The sequence below is a fragment of the Mustela erminea genome, chromosome 12 (genome assembly GCF_009829155.1).
Source record: "Mustela erminea isolate mMusErm1 chromosome 12, mMusErm1.Pri, whole genome shotgun sequence".
NCBI lineage: Eukaryota > Metazoa > Chordata > Mammalia > Carnivora > Mustelidae > Mustela > Mustela erminea.
Window position 1 is genome coordinate 35,148,520 of NC_045625.1, and position 24,347 is coordinate 35,172,866.

Below are 24,347 nucleotides of genomic sequence, written 5' to 3' on the forward strand. Positions count from 1 at the left end.
CAACGTAGGATCTTAGCTGGAAAAAAAGAAATTAAGACTCCCCAACCCAGGTTTCATCCAGGTGGTGTACTAGTATTGCAAAAAACCTTAATGTTGATTCTTCTAATCCTTTCAATTTCTGTAAACATTTGGTAATTAATTATATGTCTCTCACTCAGTATTCATTGTCAGCGATACTCTATTTGTTATAAACATTCCTGATTGTATATACTTTAGAATTAGAGATTTTTTCCTCTAGGAAAGTAAAGGGTCCAAGGAGTACCTAAATCATGTCTGGCACTCACCTGTCCTCCTCACAGGGTTTTTGATAAAATACACACAAGGAACAATAGGGAAATAATCATGGCATCTCTTTATCATTTTGTGATGTATGGCCCAATTCCCCAACAAAGTAGGGTAAAAGTAGTGTCCTGTTTAGGCTTAAGGCCAGAGAAAGCCTTCACTGAGCCCAAATTTGAATCTTGGAATAGTGCCATCTTCTGGCATACCAAATACTACAGTAATTATAGTCAGTGACCGGTGTGCTCCAGCAGGACTGGGCATAGAGACGTGGCCAAGCCTGCTGTAAGGACTTACACCCTGAATCTGTTATCTACCTTGCCACAGAAAATGTTAAAAAGAGAGAAAACACATGCATGTCCAGCTTTTCTTAAGTCAATAGCTCCCTGCCTACTGGTGAACACAGTGTGGTAACACGGTGTGGTCTGTGGTCCCTGTCCTGCTGTCTAACCAATCTTGATAGCAACCTTGTCTCCCTTCTAGATGGTAGCTAGGAAAGGGTGAGAAAGAGGCAATCCAAGCATTAAATATTGCCTCCCTTTCATACATTTGTTTTAAAAATCATGCATTTGAAATAAAGTATCAGCTACAGTATCAGAATCTACATGTATTTTCTTGGCGCTCAGTTCATAAGAGTGGGAGTGCTGTCCAGTTGAGCTGTTAAAGTAACTATGAGCCTAGCTGAGGCAGAGGCTCTCTGATCAGCTCGGTGTGTGGAGCCCAAGATTTTTCAATTTAGGAACTCCCAGCCTAAGACATAGAGACTGTTGGAGTGTCTTTGAACCTCTTAATTGCTGTTTAAAGTAGAGCTTTTACTGGGGGCATTAATAAAAGGCAATTTACATTGCTGAATCTGTTTGAAAAGTCCCAAATGCTGCTGTTTAAAGTTCCTAGATGAGCTGATGAAGTGACCTGACCAGACATTTTAGCTCTTCATCATTCCTGAAAAGATCGGTAATTAAAGTTACTATCTCCCTAATTACCATCATGAATTTTTATAGGGTAGTTTTTTGAAGTGGGGCTTTACTTGCCAGGGGAAATGGTTTATCTCATAAACTGTTTAACAGGTGGTTCTTTCCATTTTCGCAGGGAGCAAAGAGATGGTTCGAGTGATGCGGAAGAAGGGCATTGAGCATCATCCCAATTTCCGTGCAGTGAAACATGTCCCATTTGACCAGTTTATACAGCTGGTCGCCCATGCTGGGTGTATGATTGGGAACAGCAGCTGTGGAGTACGAGAGGTTGGAGCTTTTGGAACACCTGTGATCAATCTGGGAACACGTCAGATTGGAAGAGAAACAGGTATTTACCTCAGTTTGTGTCTCAGCAGACTAGAAATATATATGGAATCAGTGGCTCCTGCCCACTGGTGAACACAGTGTGGTCGTTGTCCTGCTGTCTGACCAGTCGGATTAGCAACTTGGCCTCCGTTGGTGTAGGCAGTAGCTAGGGAAGTGTGAGGAGAGAGGCATTAAATATGAGCTCCCCCTTATACATCTGTGACATTTTTTTTGTTTTGTTTTAAAGATTTTATTTATTTATTTGACAGAGAGAGATCACAAGTAGGCAGAGAGGCAGGCAGAGAGAGAGAGAGGAGGAGGAAGGAGGCTCTCTGCTCTGCAGAGCAGAGAGCCTGATGCGGGACTCGATCCCAGGACCCTGAGATCATGACCCAAGCCGCAGGCAGAGGCCTTAACCCGCTGAGCCACCCAGGCGCCCCCATCTGTGACATTTTTTTTATCATGTATTTGAATTATTACAAGGTTTGCATGTATCAGTGCTGGAATGCACTTTTATGAACAAGTGAGTGAATGAGGTAAATGGCCAGTTGTCGCCTAAAATCTATAAATAACACCATGTGATTATCAATTTTTTTAGGCCTCCACTTAACATTTTTATTGTCTTTATAATGTCAGAGCTAAGAGATAGAATGATTGTGTTGTAAGTATATGAATGCCAGTCTTTCATCTGTGGGTGCAGTAGAGTTCCTTTAACGAATACTTTAGAGCATGGAAGTTCTAAATAAGATGCCCCCTTAACAGAAGTGTAAGAAGGATAATTATTAATGAATTTGCTGGTCCAGTTAGATCTTATTAATATTAGTCCAAGTTCTAATAATATCCATACAAATATATTTCTGTAGCTAATGGAAGTATATGTACTCTGGGGGTAAAGAACTAGACTAGAATCAGAGAGGTTCATTCCAGCTCTGCTCTTTCTGTGTATGTAGTTGCTAGCCTAATTTTCTATTACCTTTAGGTCTTCTTCCTCTTTCATTCCCAACGTACTACTTTGTTCCCCACTTCACAGAGAAAATACAACCCATTGAATGGAAATTCTTTCAACTTCATTCATTAAGAAAATATTTAATAAGCACCTACTGTGTTTAGGCACTGGGATTTGGCGGTACATTATACTAACCCGGGCTGAGCTCTCATGTAACTTTATTCTAGAGGGAGGGGAGATTGATGATAGACCAAAAAAACAAGTATCAGACCTCCTGGGTGCTGTGTAGCCTGTAACACAGGTAATATGATGGGATACATTAGATGACAAGGCCTCCTTGAGATGACACTTAAGCTGAGACCCAAGTGACAACGAATCTGCTATGTGAGGATCAGGGAGGAAAAGAGGGAACAGCCAGTGCGAAGACCCTAAGATGGGAACAAGCCTGATGTGGCTGAGAAACAGAAGGGCCAGTGTAGCTGGTAGGGTAGTAGGCAAGAGGAAGAGTGATATGAGATGATGTTAGAGAAGGAAGCAGACCTCCGTAAGCCAGGTTAGATAATCTGGGATGTATTTCTAAGTATCATGGGAAGCCATTTATGGGAGGAGGACATGATGTGACTTGCATTTTGGAAAGACCACTCTGCTGCTCCGTGCAGAGTGGAGTATGGTGGGACAGGACTGGAAGCAGGGAGACCACTTAAGAGTTTCAGTTCATATGAGAGCTGATAGTGGCTTAGAGTACCTGGTAATAACAGAGAGGGACAAAGTTTAGGTCTGGGGTTTGTTAGAGTACTTGCTGCTGCTTGGATGTGAGCAGTGAAAGGAAAAAACTTCTAGATTTTTGGATTGAGCAGTGGGGTACTCTTTCCTGACATAGGGGACACTGCAGGAGGAACACATTTGGGAGGGTGGAATTAAGAGTTCTCCAGTAGTCATGTTAAATTTGAGATGCCTATCAGATTTCAAAGTGGACATGGCAAGCAAGCAGCTCTGATAGTTGTATGGAGAGTCAGAGTTGGGAGATAGAAATTTGAGAGTGATTGATATGTGGATGGTGTGTAGTTAAGATATCCGTTCATCTGCTATAACAGAGAGACCCAAAATAATAGTGTCTAAATAAGTTAGATTCTCTTTCTCATTGGTATAGCTCCGTGGTCATCAGAGAATTAGCCTCTGTCTGTCTTCTTGATAGATGCTCCAACTCTTGCTGTCAGGTCCACATTTTAGCCATTGGAAAGGAAGAGAGGAAAGGTGTCCTTCCTTATAAAAGCACAACTTGGAAGTTGCAAATATTTCTTCACATATCCTATCAGAATATAGTCACAGGGTCACATCTAGCTGAAGGAGAAGCCAAAGAATATAGTCTTTAGCTCAGTTATTAGATGTGCAGCTAAAAATTCTGTTACAAGTACAGAGAAAGGATGTGGAGGATAATGGTGCCCTCTGCCGGAAATGTCATTTCAAACGAAGGGACTACATGAGATTGCCCAGGACCGACATGTAAATAGGGAAGAGAATGGAGCCCAGGACCAGCGGCTGGAGCCCTTCAGCATTCAGAGTTCCAGTGAGGAGGAAGGGGCCGGCAAGGAAGACTGAAAAGAAAATGCCAGTGGGGTCAGAGGAAATCCAGGAGGGTGATAGCGGTAAAGCCCAGAAAAGAAATTGTTTTGAAGAGACGGAGTTGACTCTGCGGAGAGCTGAAGGACTGTGCGAACAGACAGTTGAACGCTGGATTTGCAGTGGATCTTCTGTTGTCAAAGGCAGTCTTGTATGTTGTGTCACCACACTTGGATAAGCACAATGCCTGTCCATCCTTTTGTTCTCACCTACTTACTTTGGAGGGTGTGGCATCTCTCTGTGCTGCCCACTGCTCAGCCTTCTCCCATGTTCTAGATCTCCCCCCTTCCTGCCTTTTCTGGGAACTCAGGGGCATCCTTTCTTGGCCATGGATCTTCAGCCTCCTTCTCACTGAAACATTCCTCGGCCTCTCACGTCTTAGAAAGAACAGCTCCACTCCCTCTTTCTGGCTCCCACTCTTCTCTTCTTAGCCAGAACTATTGAAAAATATGGCCATTTTCACTGTATTGACTCCATCACATTGGTCAGAAAATACGTGGAAACAAAGTGGTTGACCAGCCAGCTGAGTAGACGGAAGGCAGGTGGATGGAGAGAGTGGGCACACTGGATGACTAGGGCGGGGAGGGTTGTACTCAGGTGCTAGATTCATGCATATCATTTATTTCAATAAATCAATAAAAACTTCATTTATTCTCTTTGGGAATAAAGGACCCTAGTGTTCGTAAGTATTTGATACATGGAAATCTTTCTGAGAGTGCTTTAAAACGTATAAAGGAGAAAAGTTGATGTTGCTCTAATGGACTCATTTGAAGTCCTCTGGGTTTCAGGGTTAATTATGAGCACAGCACAACAAATTGCTAATTTCTTTATTCTTTGGACGTTTCCACTTTCAAATCATTATAATGTGTCACTGGGTTCACCTAGGGGAGAATGTCCTTCATGTCCGGGATGCCGATACCCAAGACAAAATACTGCAAGCATTGCACCTTCAGTTTGGTAAACAATACCCTTGGTGAGTATATACTCCTTCTAAAGTGATTTCAAAGGGGAGCTGCCTTGGGTACCATTTTTAAGCTGTGATCATTTTTCAGTCATTTTAACAGAGCTTTCATTCTACATCCGTCGGGGTCCCCTAGCTGCGAGTGAGGCAGGGCTTGCTGATAGAACCCCTGTTATTCTACCAAGGGTTCAAATGGAGGGTAACTTCTTTTATTTGTCTCAGTTAATTAATATAGCACTTCTGCCAGGAAAATACCTCTTGAGCCTATTTTGACTTTTTGTAAATAGGAGAAAATGATTGATTTTCTTTAAAAATAGTCTAGTTCAACCTTGTAATTTAGACTGCTCTCCTCTCTCTTTCAAAGTAATGAGATTTTCCTATATTTGAATGTTTGAATTCTGAAAATAACCATTTTTCCCATGAATGCAAAGATGAAGAAAGCAATAAATAAATTTGTTGTCCCAAACTAGGTTACATTCTGAAATTAGCTTAACTAACATAATTTCTCCTTAATGATAGAGGCATTCATTATTGGTATCTGAGGCTGAAAATAGCTGTATTTCAGTCAACAGTAGAATTAGACCTTCTGTGAGTAATGTGCACATACCTACTGTGTTGCTGGTGATATCAGATGTTATTTTAAAATGAAGAAGCACAACTTTATTACCTGAAGTCTCGGTTTCTGTTAGCACCATGTCCTCCATGTCATTTAAAATGTATGAGAGAAGTGTTTAATTGATTTTTTTGATCTTGCAGTTCAAAGATCTATGGGGATGGAAATGCTGTTCCGAGGATTTTGAAGTTTCTTAAATCTATTGATCTTCAAGAGCCACTACAAAAGAAATTCTGCTTTCCTCCTGTGAAGGAGAATATCTCTCAAGATATTGACCATATTCTTGAAACTCTAAGTGCCTTGGCTGTTGATCTCGGTGGGACAAACCTCCGAGTCGCAATAGTCAGCATGAAGGTAAAATTCCCAAGTCTTAACTTCATATGTTATGTAAATGATTTTTTTAAAATATGTTTGGAAGGTAGGACTAGAAACATTAGAGCTTGTAATCATTTGCCCACAGTATTGACATTTGGATCCATTACAATGTTTGCCTCACTATTTTACTAAGCATTAACATTTCAAAGAAGTAAAATTTTCTGGGAATCCAAGTTAGTAGACTTGAATTGACAGTGGGAGACCCCTTATGCACCAGAGAGGGCTCTTGCCATCCAGGAGACCTGGAATTCTGTACTTGGTAAAGCATGGAGCGTGCTGATTACTGTCACTATCTAGGGAAGGGTGTCAGCAAATGGTGAAGGGAACTGCATTTTCTCTAGATAGCACATGATTTTAGTTGAGTACAGCATACCTTCAATCCTATAACCAAAAGATCAACACAGCGTTGACAGAAACTGAGAGTGCCTTCATAAAAACATAAATTGTTCATGTTAAAATGGCCTCTGATGACTTAAGAATAAACATACAAGAAAAACCTTTGAAATATTATAGGTATGTAAAATTTTAGGAATCTGTGAGAAATGGCAAGGGTTTAAAAAAATAAAGTTGTTTAGGTCAAATAAAGTAAAACAAAACATAATTTTCTCAAAAGAGACCAATGTCTCCTTTGTAAATACTCTTTAAAAAGCATTAATAGAAGGTTTTCTTAAAGATGATCTTTCTGTATCACTGGCCAGAACCCTCTGTAGTGGTCAAATTCTAGAAACATTCCTATTAAAATCAAGAAGAAAAGAAACATGTTTTCTGCAACATTATTGCACATAATTCTGGAAGTTAGGAAGGGAATAAAAGCAAGGGACAGACAGCACAAGTGGAGATTGTGCACAGAGTAAAACAAAAAATATTATAGACAATATGAATAAATAAGCTTGCAGAATTAAAAAGACACCTGAGCAAAATGGTTAGATGTTAGGATAAATATATAAATATCAGTGACTTCCTACTTAACATGAACTTTTAGGCAAAGATTTTTGAGTTTTCCTGTAAGTGAGTGTTTGTTAGCTGACTGCACATTAGCATTACCTAGAAGCTTTAAAAAATATATAGATACCTGGCTCCCACCCCAAGACTAATTTGCATCTCTGGGCAGCATCAGTATTTATTCAAAGTCTGGGTGATTCTGCTGCACAGTGAACATCAGTTAGGTTTGCTTTCCTGTTTGTTTATTTAGTTTAACTAGGCTCCACAGCCAGCGTGGTGCCCAGCGTGGGGCTCAAACTCACGACCATAAGAATAAGACCTGAGCCGAGATCCAGAGTTGGACCCTTAAGCAGCTGAGCCATGCAGGTGCCCCTAGGTTTATTTGTAATGACAGTCATTAGAGACAGCCCTAACCTTTGTAAATGGGCAAAATCCATTAGTAATGAAAGAATGGAAAAAGAGCCTATTCAGAACAACCACCAGAAAAATTGTAAGAATCATGTAAACCCCAAAACTATGTAATTTATATAAAGAAAATTATAAAATTTTAGCATATAATGTAAAGAGTATTGTTAAAATGTCAACACTTTGCAAATTGAATTATAAGTTTAACATTTTTTTTAAAGTCTTTTTTTTTTTTTTTAAAGATTTTATTTATTTATTTGACAGAGATCACAAGTAGGCAGAGAGGCAGATAAGGGATGGGGGGGGGGCAGACAGCAGGCTCCCTGCTGAGCAGAGAGCCCATGTGAGTCTTGATCCCAGGACCCTGAGACTGTGACCTGAGGCGAAGGCAGAGGCTTTAACCTACTGAACCACCCAGGTGCCCCAAAGAAAAATTTTTTTTAAAAAGAATAATTTAGGAGAGGGGCGCCTGGGTGGCTCAGAGGGTTAAAGCCTCTGCCTTCGGCTAGGTTCATGATCCCAGAGTCCTGGGATGGAGCCCTGCATCCGGCTCTCTGCTCGGCAGGGAGCCTGCTTCCTCCTCTCTCTCTCTGCTTGCTTCTCTACTTGTGATCTCTGTCTGTCAATAAATAAATAAAATCTTAAAAAAAAATAATTTAGGAGAGACTCTCCTTGACATAGTATTAAAACATATCACAAACCACAGTAATTTATTTATTTTGTGGGGGCGGGAAGCAAAGCAAAGTTTATTGAGCAACAGCAAAGTGATAGTACAAAGCTCCTAGGGAGGGAGGGGGCCTGAGAGGGCTGCCCACAAAGCGTGGTAATATAAACATCATAGAACCCTGCTTTTACGGCTTTCCTTTATGGGTGATTAAAGCTTAACCTCCTTAGCATATTTATTTAACTGCCTTAGTTTTTAAGCAAGTAAATTTGGTCACCCTGAAAGAGTAAACTATGACCTTCTCACCAAGATTGAGATGAGCCAGCATTCACTTGGCATGGTGAGGGGCCAGGGTTTGCTTTGGAGCCGCCACTCCTGGGGATGGCTTCCCCAAGACGGCTGGGGTGGACCCCAGGGCTGGCCTACGTGGGAGCGGCTCCCCTCCAAGCACCCGGCGGGGTCTGCAGGCCTCTCCGTCCTGTAGCGAAGCCCGATTCAGCGCGAAAGAGGTCAGAAAATTCACAGGACACTCCTTAGGTAAGATAAGTGAGATAGGGGTTGTTTGTTTTCTCTTTTAGGGTGAAATTGTTAAGAAGTATACTCAGTTCAATCCTAAAACCTACGAAGAGAGGATTAATTTAATCCTACAGATGTGTGTAGAAGCTGCGGCAGAAGCTGTAAAACTGAACTGCAGAATTTTGGGAGTAGGTGAGCTTGTGAATTGCATATTCAAGAAATGTTCATTTTGATACAGATTTTACTGAGTTCTGATGCATGACTGACCCGTCAGGTCACTGCCCTGTGTATGTGGCTCCAGGTCCTGTCTGTGGGTCCCAAGCATGGGGACTTTCTGGAGCAGCAGTCATCATTATGGGTACAGAGGTGAGGAGCTGCAGATGTAGCTCAGAATTGCCTGACATTTCCTTGCAGTCTTTGGTAATATTTGTCTTAGGAGATTTTGGGTGAATTAATTTGTGTTTGAAACCCAGAAAGTGGGCACACTTTTTTCTAAGATTGCTTATGAGAATTGTTTTCCTGGCGTGTGTGGTGGAGCTCAGGTATTTCTACGGGCGGCCGTGTAAATCCTCGGGAAGGAGTTGTGCTGCATTCAACCAAACTGATTCAAGAGTGGAACTCTGTGGACCTCAGGAGCCCGCTCTCTGACACCTTGCATCTCCCCGTGTGGGTGGACAACGATGGCAATTGTGCTGCCCTGGCAGAAAGGAAATTTGGCCAAGGAAAGGGCCTGGAAAACTTTGTGACACTTATCACAGGCACAGGTGAGTGGAGTAAGCGAAGGTCGCTTTGGGAGTTCGAGTGTGTGTTGGGGCATGCCCTCGGTGTCCTCCAGGGAGCTTGTAAGTCTGCTTCAGTCTCCACCTCCTGCTTGAGTAGAGCCAGAAGGGGAACCCCTTGTGAGTGCATAGGGCCTTCCTAGGCTTTCCTAAGCGTGTGCCCTGCCCTGGGTACACATGTGGACCTCAGACTCCCAGAGACTTGTCAGAGCTATTCAGAGCTCTTACTCCCCGAAGCTTCTCCTTCCCAGCTTCTTCTCCCAGTCTTTTTGGTTAGTATAATATTTGCCTCAACTAGCAGCTGTTATCCTGGGCAGCAGAGACTAATAAACAGATTTTTCCTGTAAATGTCTTTGACAACACTCCCCCACCTCCCCCCAACCCTGCCCCGGGTAGCCCCCTCCAGTTCTGTGGTAGATGACATAACAAGCTCTTTGAGCTGGTCCTCTAGGAGCTGCCAAGTAGGTGAATACAAACTAGAACAGTTTTTTGAAAATAGAGTTTGTCTTGCTTACTCCAGTACTACCATCTTTGCTGAGAATGTGGGCTGGTTCAGGGCTACCAAACAGGGGAGTGGGTGTTGGGACCAGAAAATGCCAGAAAGCCTTCTTATAAAAATTCAGCTGTTTTTTTTTTTTTTCCTTGATTAAGCATTCCTCTTTTTGTTACAAACTTGTTAGTATCCAGAGTTCCAAAAAAATTGGTTCTGAGAGTTTTTGCCGATTTATTCATTGCTTTAGTGGAGGGATGGACTTCTGGAGCTGCCTACTCCCCCATTTTTGCTTAGTCCTGCTTTGTTTTCCAAATGAGGAAACAGACTCAGCCAGTAAGTGGTTGAGCCACCATGTGATCCCAGATAGGTCTAACTTCAAAATGTGTGTGCTGGTCAACTCTCCTCCTCTACCTCCCCTGGAAGCTCAAGCCCTTCTCCTAGTCTCAGACACAGTATTAGCAAGGTCGCATATCATTTCCTAGATGTTCTGTCAGAGCAGACAGTCTGCAGATTAGAGGGGAGGAGTTGAAGAGTTGGTGCCATGGGAAGTAACTGATGGCAGGATAAGAAAGCAGGGCCTTCTCAGGCTTTTCTCCTTAATGACTCCTAAACTCCACAAACAAGAGAGTCACTGATACTCATAATCACTGAGTCACAGATTTTTAGACGTGGTGCCATTAAGAAGAGGCAAAATCATATTTTGTACACTTTGTTTGAGAAACAGGGTGGTACATGATATATTTTGGAAAGATGGTCTTCTGTTGGGTTTCCCCTACACCAGAGCCCAAGATGAGGACTTAGGGTATTTTATGTAGGAGGTGATGCTGAGAAGCAGGAATGAAGAAACGGGAAGAGAACAGAGTAGGTGGAAGCCATTATCCAGGTTGTCTTGAGGGCAGTGGGGGCTGAAATCTACCAGAACCTCCCAAGAAGTCTGCAGAAGACCATGCAGAATTGTCCGCTAGACTCTGCTGGCTCTTGTCTTGCTTGGTTGAGGACATCCTGTGCTCTCATGGGTGATGAGGCTATTTATTGTTAGAGATGGCCTCGGTGAGGAGACAGGCCGTGAGAGCTTGAGGTGGCATACTTGTCACACAGTGAGTCTGAGCCTACATGGGTCTGTTCCCCACAGCTGTCGTTGAAACCACAGCGAGCCAAATGGTTCCAGCATTAGGGTTAGGGTTGGGGATCTGCTTAAAGCATTTCCCTCCAGAATGCTTCCAGATGAAATGCTGGTACTTAGTTAAATGTCAGCTACTTAGGAAAGAACCCCACATGCCACACTGCTAAACGGACGAAGCGTTGCTGTATCCCAGCTTCCTGTGTGAACTGAGAGCCATCTCAGTGACTGTTCTCTCGCTGCAGGGATCGGCGGGGGGATCATCCATCAGCACGAGCTGATCCATGGAAGCTCCTTCTGTGCTGCAGAACTTGGTCACCTTGTTGTGTCTCTGGATGGGCCTGATTGTTCCTGTGGAGGTCGTGGATGTATTGAAGCCTACGCCTCTGGAATGGCCTTGCAGAGGGAAGCAAAGAAGCTACATGATGGTTGGTTTCTTTCACCTGAGGAATTAAATAGCTAAACAGTAGACAAGTATTTCAAAGTAGATGTTTCCAGAAAGAGCTGGATACTGAAGCCAGAACTTCTACCCTTCCGCTTTCTGGAGGAAAGGTGGGGCTTCCTCATGCCCAAGCTCTGAAATCCCCTTAGTCCTTACCCATCTTAACACTTTCCTCTCCATGTGGGGGTGGACAAGGGTCTTGCACTCTGGACAGCAGGGAAGATTTGACTGTTGTCTCCTCAGCCCCTAGCCCAAGCACTAAGTGGATTAACACATTACAGTTGTGAGCTCCAAGAAGTCTATTTGAATTAGTTGTTTCTGGACATGTTATAAAAGTCAGGATGGTTTCTGGTCTAATGCAAGAGGGAGTCATTTACTGTCATTATAATACAGCGTCAGTTGTGCTGAGATTGCTGGCCTGGAAATGTAAATGCACATAAGGACACCAGTGTTCCCTCTTTGCCCTCCTCATACAGGGAAGGGAGTGTTAGGGTGCTCTCTGGGGTTGAGAGAGGCTAAATAGAACTAGCAGGGCAAGTTGGGATGAGCCCAGGATGCTCTCAAGCCTGGGAAGCAGTGCTGTGGGTGCATAAAGGGCAACATAGGGTTAAGCATTGAAGAGGTGAGGCCAAGACCAGCAGCCAATGGAAAAGACATTGAAGACCAGCAGCCAATGGAGAAGACTTCTCGGGGGAAAAACCATGGTCAGATCTGAATTTTAGACTCTTCACGAAACTGAACTCTTTGTTTTCAGGGAGAAAAATACTAGTTGAGTGGAGTAGCTTTAGATGGTGCCATTCTAGAGTGACTTCTGGTTTTCTGGTTGGATGGGCTGGGAATATAGGAGGAGGAACCAGCTGTGGCAGAAGGGGATGGTTGGGTGCCTGTGGGACGTTACTGGAGATGTGCAGGCGGCAGCTGGCTATAGGGCTCTGGCGCTCTGGAGAGAGGACTGGGCTAGAGGTGGGGATTTGGGAATCATCAGCACTGAGGTGTCAGTTAAATCTCTGCATGAGATTTGGAGGGAGGCAAGAGTCTGGGGTGGAATCCTGTAAAACAGCATTTAACAGGCAAAAAGGAAAATCAGGAAAAGGTAAAATCACAGAAGCCGAAGGGAGAGTTTCAAGGAGGGGGTTGTAGTTGGAATGTCAAGCGCTGCTTATGAGTAAGAGAAAATCAGAAGAGTTCTTAATGGCTTTGGCCATGAGGACATCATTTGAAACCCTGAAAAACTTTTGTTTTCAACTTCATTTTTATCATTAGCCTCCCTTAGGGGCCTTTTCAGACATTTTTTTCCCTAATCCTGGCCCCCACACATGCTGCTTCAGTACCACAGATCCACTGTTTATCTGTTTGTGTTTATGTACTATTTGTATAAAAAGAGTAAGCTTTTTTTTTTTTTCTTTTTTGTCTCAGAAACCAGTTTTTGTTCCCCTGGGGGCAAATTCATGTCTTAAGAAAGAGCGAATTCAGTATCAGGAACAGAAGCCTGACTGCACTGAGGGAGAGGGAAGAAGTGCTTTGAGGGCAGGGAGACTGTGAGCGCCTGCAGGCGGCGGGGATGGAAGTGAAGCTGGAGAAAGGGGCGCTTGAGTGCCCCCCGCAGGGCTCCTGAGGAGCGGGGTGTGTGTGTGTGTGTGTGTGTGTGTGTGTGTGTGTGTGTGTGTGTGTGTGTGCTGAGCTGCAGGGCCTGGGCGGCAGGCCTGAGAAACGGAGAGGGAGCGTGAAGGTGTGCAGATCACAGATGTCTTTTTAGGCAGGGGCAGGAAGGGGTCCTCGTGGGGTCCTCTGTTGGAGAGGTCAGCAGTCCGGAGATCTCGTGATGGTGGGGACGGGGTAGAAGGTTTGAGGTGGTGGAAGCTGAGAAGAGCCCTGAGAGGGAATGCGGGAGAGCTGGCAGGGCAGCTGTGAGGAGACCCCAGGGCGGGGGGCGGGCAGGATAGCAGCCTGCGTGGTTGGGATTTGCTCTCATCAGAGCCCAAGCATGATAGCAGATGCGGAGGGAGATGGACCTGGGTCGATGACGGGCAGAGTGCGGGCAGGAAAGACAAGGACTGCAGGTAGTGCACCTACTTACTGTTGAGTGAGCACTGACTCTGGCTCTTTTTTTTGACTGAGGTCTTCTTTTGTCCATGATCTCATATAGTTCCTCAAATAATCCTGCTAGGGTACGTGGTGTTACCCCCATTTTCTAGAGAAGGCTCCAGAGGTGATGTGACTTGGATGGGGCTGTGCCGCGGGTTGTGGCCGAGCTGGCAACTGAACTCCTGTCCGTGTCAGTGCTTTAGGCGCTGCCGTAGAATGGCGGGGGCGGCGGGGGCTGCAAGTGACGGGAGGTGCACCTGGGATGGATCAAGGAAGGAGAGAAATAGACGAATCTGTGTTGCATGGGGAAGTGAGAAGTGCGAAGCTCGAGGGCTGGCTAGGAGGCTCTGGTGGGACGGTGGGACGGCTCGCTGCCCGCGGGTGCAGGCGGACTTCTCAGCCCGGCCCCCTGCAGGGCTGCCACAGCTCACTAATGACTGCTGCTTCTCTCCTCTGCTCAGAGGACCTGCTCTTGGTGGAAGGGATGTCAGTGCCGAAAGACGAGGCCGTGAGCGCGGCCCATCTCATTCAAGCTGCAAAACTTGGCAACGTCAAGGCCCAGAGCATCCTGAGAACAGGTGAGGGTGGGGCTCTGGTCCCGGCAGCCCTGCCATGGGCGGGCCCTCAGCCTGCCCAGGACTCCCGCACACACCCAGCTTCTCTCGGGACCAGCGCTCTGGAATGTGTGTTCGGAGGTGTTTTCCTGCTTTCTGAGAGAGAAAAAGGGAATGGCATTTGAGGTATTTGGCAGCACTGCCATTATTAAGCAGGTTTTTTGTTTCGTTTTACGACTATGAATAAACTACTTGTCCTAAACTACTTGTTCATCTTATAGGGGAGTAAGAAAAAATATCACTTCAAGTTTTAACCAGAGACGAACTATTAACATTTCCTTCCAATCTTTGCTTTTTTTTTTTTTAACATAGTAGAGATCATATGGTATAGTATATAGTATACCTAGCTTTTATTTTTTAATACCTAGCTTTTAAAATTTTAAAGCATAACTTCATTTTCTAATATTAAGAATAAATCTTGGGGCACCTGGGTGGCTCAGTCATTAAGCATCTGCCTTTGGCTTAGGTCATGGTCGTGAGGCCCTGGGATTAAGCCCCACATTGGGCTCCCTGCTTGGCGGGAGGCCTGCTTCTCCCTCTCCCACTTCCCCTGTTTGTATTTTCTCTCTCATCTCTCTGTCAAATAAATAAACAAAATCCTTAAAAAGTAAAAAAAAAAAAAAAAAAAAAAAAAAAAAGAATACATCACACATCTTTTTAAAACCACCACTTTTCTGTTACATAGTGAGAATGTACTAAGTATTCTGGGCAGCTGACCCTTTTCTACCATGCTCTGGCGGGTTTTTTGTTGTGGTGGGGTTTTTTTTGTTTGTTTGTTTTGTTTCTTAAAGATTTTACTTATTAGAGTATACTAGCAGGGGGAGTACAGCCCGCTAGCTGTACAGGCAGAAGGACAAACAGACTCCCCACTGAGCAAGGAGCCCAGCGCTGGCTGGAGCCCAGTCCTGACCTGAGCCACCCAGGCTTGATTTGGCTTTCAAGATTCACTTTCTGGTTTTGTTTTCTTGTAGCTGGAACGGCTTTAGGTCTTGGGGTTGTGAACATCCTCCACACCATAAATCCTTCCCTTGTGATCCTATCTGGAGTCCTAGCCAGTCACTACATCCACATCGTCAAAGACGTCATCCGCCAGCAAGCCTTGTCCTCCGTTCAAGACGTGGATGTGGTGGTGTCGGATTTGGTGGACCCTGCCCTGCTCGGTGCCGCCAGCATGGTTCTGGACTACACGACTCGCAGGATCTGCTAGGCCTCCCAGGGGTGCACCCAGACCGAGACTCTGAGCTTCTTCGTGGAATCAGGTTGTCTTTTAGACGAGCATTTCTTAAAAAGCAGATTTGGTATTTAAATTTGGTATTTGGCAGGTGACTTCGGCAGTTAAATTTTTGCTTTTAGTCTCCTCTTCCGGAGCCACCTTTCCCAACCCTCATTTTTGTAGATGCTGCTCCTTCTGGGGTCATTTCAGCTCAAACCCTCTAAGCACCAGTCACAATCTTCTGTGCCAAAGTTGCTGTGACAGTAGACAAGGACGCCTCAGGGCTCTGCTACTAGACGGGCCATGTAGACCTACAGGCCCTGCCTGAGGTGGGGCCTTAAGACTGGAGTGTAGATCGTTCTTCCTTCCTCCTCTGGCCCTAAACTCCGATTGCAGAAAGAGATCCGGGTCAGGAAACAGAAGGAAATCTCACTGTGAAAGGCTTGAGTAAACTTTTTTAAAAAAACTGCTTTCCTGAGGTATTTTTAAAAGTGCACAATTTGATAAGCTTTGACATATGTATACCCCTGTGAAACCATCACTGCAGTCAAGACATTGGACACCTCTGTCATCCCCAAATGTTGTTTGCTTAATGCTGTTATTTATTACCCTTGCAGAATCTTGAGCAACTTTAGGGATCTGAGTCACCTTCTTGACCTTGTCCTTATCTTCTTAAGGACAGCTGAGAAGCCACTAGGACTTACAGCCTCTGCAAGGAGATTAACCATCCCCAAAGGATCTTTGCAACCGACAGATACCTCTCCCTTCAATAACCTTTCCTGCTAATGTTGAGTACGACCTTGGAGTATCCATTAAACGAGTACTTGTGGAGCTCGTATCTGTGAATCTGGATTCTGGCTAAATAAGATCCTGTGCTTTCACTGGTGTCAGGATACAAAGGCCAAGGTTCTTACTATCAATTTTAACCTAGAAGAAATACTAAGACCCTCCATTTGTTAAGTGCCTACTGGATGCCGGGCTCTGAACTAGGTGCTTCATATACATTATTCCTAATTCGCACAACCTGGGAGGTAGATGTCCTCATTTCCATTTTATACAGCCCAAAACTAAGTCCTGATGTGCTGCAGTGATTACCTAAAGCCTTGTGGCTAGTGAGTCTTAGAAACAGGGTTCGATCCCAGGTCCCTCTGTGCTTTTCTGCTATGCCACACAACCCCTCAGATAAGAAACTTGCAAAATGTGAATATATCTTGATTTACTTCATACTACCAACAGCTTCAGTAAGGCTGACTCAATTTGTCTTTGATGCTGTCCTTCAATGATAAACTTAATCAAATATTCCTCTATGCTGTGGACATTTTGCCAATACAGTATTTGGTCCAGTGACAGGTTTTTATGGGTACTTTTAGATGATCTAAAAAAGCATATGCATGTTTTTCAGATTTTAATTTTAGGAAAACCTGAAGGTTTGCATTGTTTTGGTGTTAGCATACAAAATAAAGTGAAAGAATCTATATTGCCACTTCCTTCCTGGTGGTTAATGTGAAAAGATAGGTTGGCTGATTCCTAGAATTCCACCAGCCCTGAAATAATCTCCACATCCTGGTTATTGTTGAAAAATTCCACAGTGATTCCCAGGAAGGAAGCTGGTCGCTTGGCCATCAGCGCCCCAGGGGAGGTAGCGGACTGTGAAGGGCATTGGTTATCCCTTGGCGACATCTCTGACTGCCCTGTCCACTAGATAGGTGCATTACTACCAAGTTTTATACCAAATATTTGGAAGGATGGTACTAAATCTAAAACCAAATCTTAGTTTTTATTAAATTCACGAAAAGGCTAATATATTCCAACATAATTATTACATATGCTTAATCACATATTAATTTATTTTAATGTAAATATTTTTATGTTACTGTTCTGAGCCAAATTCTAAAGAAAAAATAAATATATTTCTCTGTGGAAAGCCTACCATTTTTGCATTTTGTTTTCTTAATTAACTCTCTAATTAAAATTCCTTTCTAGAAGAGGTTTATTTTGTTGCACTGCTTGCTTTTTGAAGGTCATGTAACTTCTTAAGGCATCTAATACAAATTTCCTAAAAGTAACAATTTTTTTGATAATAGGGAGCATTAATGTATTACATTTATATATATTGCAAAATGATCACCACAGTAAAAAAACCATCACTGTACATACAGAACTATTCTTTCTTGTTACGAGAATGGGTATGATCTACTCTTGCAGCAGCTTTCAAATACACAGTATAGGCATATATATAGTATGGACATACTTCGTTTAATTGTGCTTCACAGATAATGTGTTGTTACAAAGGTTTGTGGCAATCCTGCATCACACAAGTCTCTTGGCACCACTTTTCCAATAGCATTTACTCACTTTGCGTCTCTGTCATCTTGTGGTAATACTCGTAGTATTTCAAACTTTTTTGTTGCAGTGATCTGTGATCAGTGATCTTTGATGTTACCGTTGTGTCTGGGGCACTACGAACCGCACCCATGTGAGATGGTGACCCTAACTGGTCTGTGTTCCGACTGGTCCATGGACCCATCCATGCCTCCATCTCTCTCCCTCTCTTCCTACCTCCCTATCCCCGAGACACATATTGAAATTAGGCCAATTAATACCCTGCAGGAGCCTCTGTGTACTCAAGTGAGAGGAAGAGTTAGACATCTCTCACTTTGAATCAAAGCTAGAGATGGGTGAGAAAGGCCTGTCAGAAGCTGAGACAGGCCAGAGCTAGGCTTCTTACACCTAACAGCCAAGCTGTGAATGCAAAAGTTCCTGAAAGAAATGAAAAGTGCTAGGCAAGTGAACACAAAAGAGGTAAGAAAGCAAAACAGCCTTATTGCTATGGAGAAAGTTTCAGTGGTCTGGATATAAGATCAAACCAGCCACAACAGTCCCTTAAGCCAAAGCCTCATCCAGAGCAAGGCTCTAACCCTTCAGTTCTGTGACGGCTGGGAGAGGTGAGGAAGCTTCAAGAGAAAGCTGGAAGCTAGCAGGGGTTGCCTCCTGAGGTTTAAGGAACGAAGCCGTCTCCCTAACATCAAAGCCCGAGGTGAGGCCGCAGGTGCTGATGCAGAGGCTGCAGCAAGGTCTAGAAGATCCAGCTAAGTTCATTCATGAACTTGGCTCCACTAAGCCATGGATTTTCGATGAAGACGAAACAGCCTTTCACTGGAAGAAGATGCCTTCTAGAACTTTCAGAGTTAGAAAGGAGAGAGAAGTCAATGCCTGGCTTCAAACTGCAAAAGGACAGAATGACTCTCTTGCTTGGGGCTAAGGCAGCTGGTGACTTTAAGTTGAAATCGTGTTGACATACTATTCTGAAAATCCTAGGCCCTTAAGAATTCTGCTGAATCTGCTCTGCCTATGCTCTGTAAATGGAACAAAGTCTGGATGATAGCACATCTGTTTACAACATGGCTTGCTGAACTTAATTTTAAGCCCACTGTTGAGACCTCCTGCTCAGACCAAAAAAGACTCCTTTTGAAGTTCTACTGCTCGGGGCGCCTGGCTGGCTCAGTCATTAAGCATCTGCCTTCGGCTCAGGTCATGATCCCCAGAGTCTTGGGATCGAGCCCCATGTCGGGCTCTCTGCTTAGCAGGGAGTCTGCTTCTCCCTCTCCCTACTGCATGTGTTTTCTCTCGCAAAAAGAAAAAAGATAACATAAAAAAAATACTGCTGCTCACTGACAAGGCACCTGGTCACCCGAGAGCTCTGACGGAGATGTACAGTAACGTGAGTGTTGTTTTCAAGCCTGCTAACACACATCCACCCCACAGCCCGTGAGTCAAGGAGTCATTTCAACTTTCAAGTCTTATTTAAGAAATACATCTCGTCAGGCTATGGCTGCCACGGATGGGGATTCCTTTGATGGATCTGGGCAGAGTTAATTGATAAACCTTCTGGGAAGGATTCACCATTCCCAATGTCATTAAGAATATTTGTGGGGCACCTGGGTGGTTCACTTAGTTGAGTGTCCAACTCTTAGTCTCCGCTTAGCTTTTAACCTCAGGGTTGTGAGTTCAAGCCCCATGTTGTGCTCCATCCTGGGCACGGAGCCTACTTAAATAAAAACAAAACATGCATGATTCATGGAAGAGCTCAAAATAGCAACAGCAGTTTGGAAGACGCTGACTTCAGCCCTCACAGATGACTTTGAGGGGTTCAAGACTTCAGCAAAGGAAGGAAATACAAATGTGATGGAAATAGCAAGGGAACTAGAATTAGCAGGGCAGCCTGGAGATGTGTCTGAATTGCTATAATCTCACGATAAAACTGTAACAGATGAGGAGTTGCTCCTATGGATGAGCAAAGAAAGTGGTTTCTGGAGATGGAAACTGCTCCCGGTGGAGATGCGGTGCAGCCTGCTGCTGTGACAACAAAGAATTTACAGAGTGCGTAAACCCAGTTGACAGAGCAGTGGCCGGGCTTGAGAGAATGGACTCCACTTTCGAAAGAAATTCTGTGGGCAAAACACTGTCAAACAGCATCAAATGCTACCGAGAAATTGTGAAAGGAGGAGTCAACTAATGGAGCAGACTTCACTGTCTTGTCTTAAGAACTTGCCCCAGCTGCCCCAGCCTTCAGCGGCCACCACCCTGATGAGTCCGGAGCCCTCAACTTTGAGGGCAAGACCCTCCACTGGCAAGAAGATTACAACTTGCTGAAAGCTCTGATGATGGCTGGTATTTTTTAATTCAGGTATGTCCGTTTTTTAAATATAATGCTGTTGCACACTTAACAGATTACAGTGTAAACATTTATGTGCTCTGGGAAACCAGAAAACTCATTTGACTCACCTTATTGCGATGTTCCCTTTGTTGCAGCACTGGGGGGCCGAACGGGCACGGTCTACAAGGCGGGCGTCCGCTACTGGCTGTCTTTGCCATGCTCTACGTCACTGCCCCATGACTTCTTCTATAACTGGACATTTGCACCTTCCGACTCCCTTTACCCAATTCACCTCCCCCCTCCTCACTCTTCACCCCTGACAACCACTGGTCTGTTACTGGTCTTCTGTATCTGTGAGCACGGTTGTTGGTTTTTGGTTTTCAGATTCCACATGTCATTGAGATCACACAGTTAATTGTCGCTCTCTGACTTTGCTCTCAAGGTCTATCCAAGTCACAAATGGCAATACTCCGTTCTTTTTTATGGCTGAATCGTACTTCATTATGATAGTGTGTGTGTATGAAAAAATACACAGAGAGACAAAATACATAAGATATTTATCTATATGTATATATAGATACACACATGTATCTATATACACATTTTCTGGTAGTTTTACTTTTAAATCTCTGAGGAACCTCCACACCATTTTCCACAGTAGCTACACCAATGTGCTTTCCCACCAACACAGCATAAGGGTTCTCTTTCCTCCACATTCTCACCAACACTTGCTGTCTTTTTGCTAACAGCCATTGTAACAGGTACAAGGTGTTAATCTCATTGTGGTTTTGATTTGCATTTCCCTGATGAGGGATACTGAGCAACTGTTCATCTATCTGTTAGCCATCTGTGTATCTTTAGAAACGTGTCTGTTCAGATCCCCTAATTTTTAGTTGGGTTTTTAGTTTGTTTTGACTATTCAGTTATAGGAGTTTTTTGTTTTTTTTTTTTTTAAAGACTTCGAGAGAACAAGAGAGCACAAGCAGAGGGGCTGGCAGAGAGAGAGAGAGAGAAGCAGACTCCCTGCTGAACCCTGAGATCATGAGCTGAACCAAAGGCAGATGCTTAACCAACTGAGCCACCCAGGCGTCCCGAGTTATAGGAGTTTTTATTTTATTTTTTTAAAGATTTTATTTACGTATTTGATAGGGAGAGCATAAGCAGAGGGAGCGGCAGGCAGAGGGAAACAGAAAAGCAGGCTCCACAGCTGAGCAGGGAGCCTGACTCAAGGCTTGATCCCAGGGCCCTGGGATCGTGACCTGAGCTGAAGGCAGACGCTTAATTGAGCCACCCAGGTGCCCCTATAGGAGTTTTAAAATATATTTTGGATATTAGCCCCTTAGCAGATATGATTTGCAAATACTTTCTCCCATTCACCAGGTTGCCTTTTCATTTTTTGTTGGTTTCCTTTGCTGTACAGAAGCTTTTTAGTTTGATGTAGTCCCCATTTGTTCATTTTTGCTTCTGCGGTGAGATTCAAAAAATCACCCAAGATTAACATCAAGGAGCTTACAGCCTATTGGTTTCAAGTCTTTAATCCATTTTGAGTTAATCTTTGTGTGGTTTACGATAGTGATCTAATTTTCCCATCACCATTTACTGAAGAGATGGTCCTTTCTCAATTATATTCTTGCCACCTTTGTCACAATTAACTGATCATACACCCACGGTTTTATTTCTAAACTCTCTGTTCTGTTCTATTGATCCAGAGCATCCTGTTTTGATTACTATAGCTTTGTGATGTAGTTTGTAATCAGGGAGCATGATGCCTCCAGCTTTGTTCTTTCTCAAAGTTGTGTTGGCTATTTGGGGTCTTTGGGGTTCCACACATTTTAGGATTTATTTTCTTATTTTGATATTTATTTGGTTGTGGGGAGAGGGACAGAGAGAGGGAGAGTCTTAAGCAGACCCCACGGAGCCTGATGAGGGGCTCAGTCTCCCAACCGTAAGATCTTGACCTGAGACAAAACCAAGAGTTGGTCTGCTACACCCAGGCACTCCTTAGGATTGTTTTAAATTGTGCCATCGGAATTTTGAGAGACTGAACTGATTCTCTAAGTTGTTTTGGGTAGTGTGAGTATTTTAATAATAATCTTCTAATCTGTAAACATGTAGTATCTTTCCATTTATTTGTCTTCAATTTCCTTTGTTAATCTCAAGAGTTTTCATTGTATAGGTCTTTCATGTCTTTGTTTAAATTTATTCCTATTTTGTTCTTTCTGATGCCACTGCAAGGGGGAAAGTGTTAATTTCTCTTTCTGGTAGTTCAAGTGTACAGAAATGCAAAAGACTGCTGTATACTGGCTTTGTGTCCTCTAACTTTACGGAATCTATTAGTTTCAACATTTTTTGGTCTTTAGGGTTTTCTATATATAATGTCAATTATCTGCCAAGACTGACAGCTTTACTTCCTTTCAGGACTTAGTCTTTCTTTCTTTCTTTTTCTCTTCCTTTCTTCCTTTCCTTTCCCTTTTCCTAATTGCTCTGGCTAGAACTTCTCACACTGTGTTAAATAACATTTAAAGTTGGACATAAAAAGCAAAGTGGTCCAAAGAAAAGTTTAAAACTAAATGTTGAACCCGGAGTTCCCGGACCAACTCCCTTCTTTTTATGGAGCCCCACGTGGGTAATGGAGGCATCAGAAACAGTTGTAAGTTACTGCTCTGGAACAAACCACCCCAAAACTTAGAGGTTCAAACGGTAATCATTTCTCTCATGGTTTCTGTGGACTGGGAATTTAGGAAAGGCTCTACTTGGCAATCCAGACTCACTGTATCTGGTGCATTTGCAGTTACTGTGGCTAGAGCCAGAGTAGCAAGAGGTTAGACTGGCCAGGCATTTCTCTCTGCTTGTAGTTTCAGGATCTGTGTAGGCTGGTTTGGGCTTCACAGATTGTGGCTTCAGGGTGGTGTTTCGACATGGTGACACAAGGAATACCAGCGTGTGTAGCTTGCATGTTTCAACAAACCAGCTGTTAAGCTGTGTTGCCTTTTATGATCTAGCTTTTGGAAGTCTCATAGCAGTACTTTCTGTCATCTTAACCAGTCTTGATCTGGGGATTATCAGACCTGACTGATCTTTTACAACTGCCACATCTACCCTCAAGAAGCCCATCTGGTGTGGGAGGCAAGACCAGTCCAGGTAACCCCATCAAGAGAATACCCAAAGGTAAGCTGCCCCAGCTAGAGGGCCATGGGAGCTCACAGAGGGCAGTAAGGGAAGGTGCTGGTGGAGGTGACCTTTGAGCCGTTTCTTAAACTGGCCTGACATTTTGAAGGGCATTCGCAAGGCCCAAAAATGATAAATGAGTGATTGCTTAAGATTGCAACCGTAAACCGCTAAAGGGAAGGAGTGTGCGAAGAGGCCAGAAACGTGACCCCGATCAAAAAATGCCCAACTAAGCAGCTTGGGGTGGGGGTGCGACATGGGCAGAAAAGTAATAAAAGGTTCCAACCCCCTCCAGCCATAATTACAATGGGAGAAATGACGGGTTTTCCTTCTTGCCCATTCCCACCCTTCTCCTGAGTGGTTATTACAGGAGTTTACATCAGTCTCCAACCTGGAATTTCAGGTAACTAAGCAGATTTGACTTGGCTTTATAAGTTGCTCAAACCATCACCTAAAATGTGATAGGATGAAGACAAGTGTTGAAGCCTGAATGGTGCACTCTTAGTGGTACCTGTTGTGTAGATCAGTATAGTCCAGAACTTTCTGTGATAATGGAAATATTCTCTGTGCTGTACAGTTGGGATGCTACCTAACCACATGTGGCCACTGAGCATAGAAGATCTAAGGCTAGAAATGTACTTTTAAATTTATTGAAATAACACATGTGCTTAGTGTATTGGCCAGTAAGGCCTACTTGAAGGATCTGACAAGTGAAATAGAGCGGCTAGGGCTGGCATCGACCCCAGTGTGTACTGTGGGAGTCCAGAGTAATGGGACTAGCCACAAAGTAATGCCACCCTGATTCGGGTTTACTGGCTGAATCTGAAGGAATGATAAATATCCAGAGAGAGCCCTGTTGGAAAGTACTATCTAAGACCTTAAAGTAGGGGACAGTGACAAGTTGTCACTTGAGAAAGGTCTTGGTTGGTGAGGGATTCCCAGCTCTCCCTCAGCTGGGCAATGAGAGGTTACTTTTAGCCATGGAACTCCCTTTTTCAAACAGACTTCCACAGACTCCTACTACAGATGGTTAATAACTTGGAGCTCTCTCAGTTCAAGGAAGGGGTGGGCATTCAGTGGCTGTGCCAATAATAGGAAATAATGGGAAATTCTTCATCCTTCCCAATCTCTCTCCAACCTGCAGCAGATCTTGAAATCAATAATGCAGCCTCAGG

At 43.8% G+C, this 24,347-nt stretch overlaps 1 protein-coding gene across 4 annotated transcripts in view; it reads left to right on the top strand.

Moving 5' to 3' along the window:
• The window catches only part of GNE (glucosamine (UDP-N-acetyl)-2-epimerase/N-acetylmannosamine kinase), a 43,150-nt gene extending 26,682 nt beyond the window's left edge, over positions 1 to 16,468 (top strand). For all 4 annotated transcript variants that reach the window (XM_032306569.1, XM_032306571.1, XM_032306568.1 and 1 more), the window contains exons 5-12: positions 1,369 to 1,581; positions 5,011 to 5,098; positions 5,843 to 6,053; positions 8,664 to 8,793; positions 9,144 to 9,365; positions 11,239 to 11,421; positions 13,982 to 14,098; positions 15,106 to 16,468. In XM_032306569.1, the coding sequence (XP_032162460.1) occupies positions 1,369 to 1,581; positions 5,011 to 5,098; positions 5,843 to 6,053; positions 8,664 to 8,793; positions 9,144 to 9,365; positions 11,239 to 11,421; positions 13,982 to 14,098; positions 15,106 to 15,341 (1,400 nt within the window). In that variant the 3' untranslated portion in view covers positions 15,342 to 16,468. The remainder of the gene's footprint in view (positions 1 to 1,368; positions 1,582 to 5,010; positions 5,099 to 5,842; positions 6,054 to 8,663; positions 8,794 to 9,143; positions 9,366 to 11,238; positions 11,422 to 13,981; positions 14,099 to 15,105) is intronic.
• Positions 16,469 to 24,347: the final 7,879 nt, after the last annotated feature.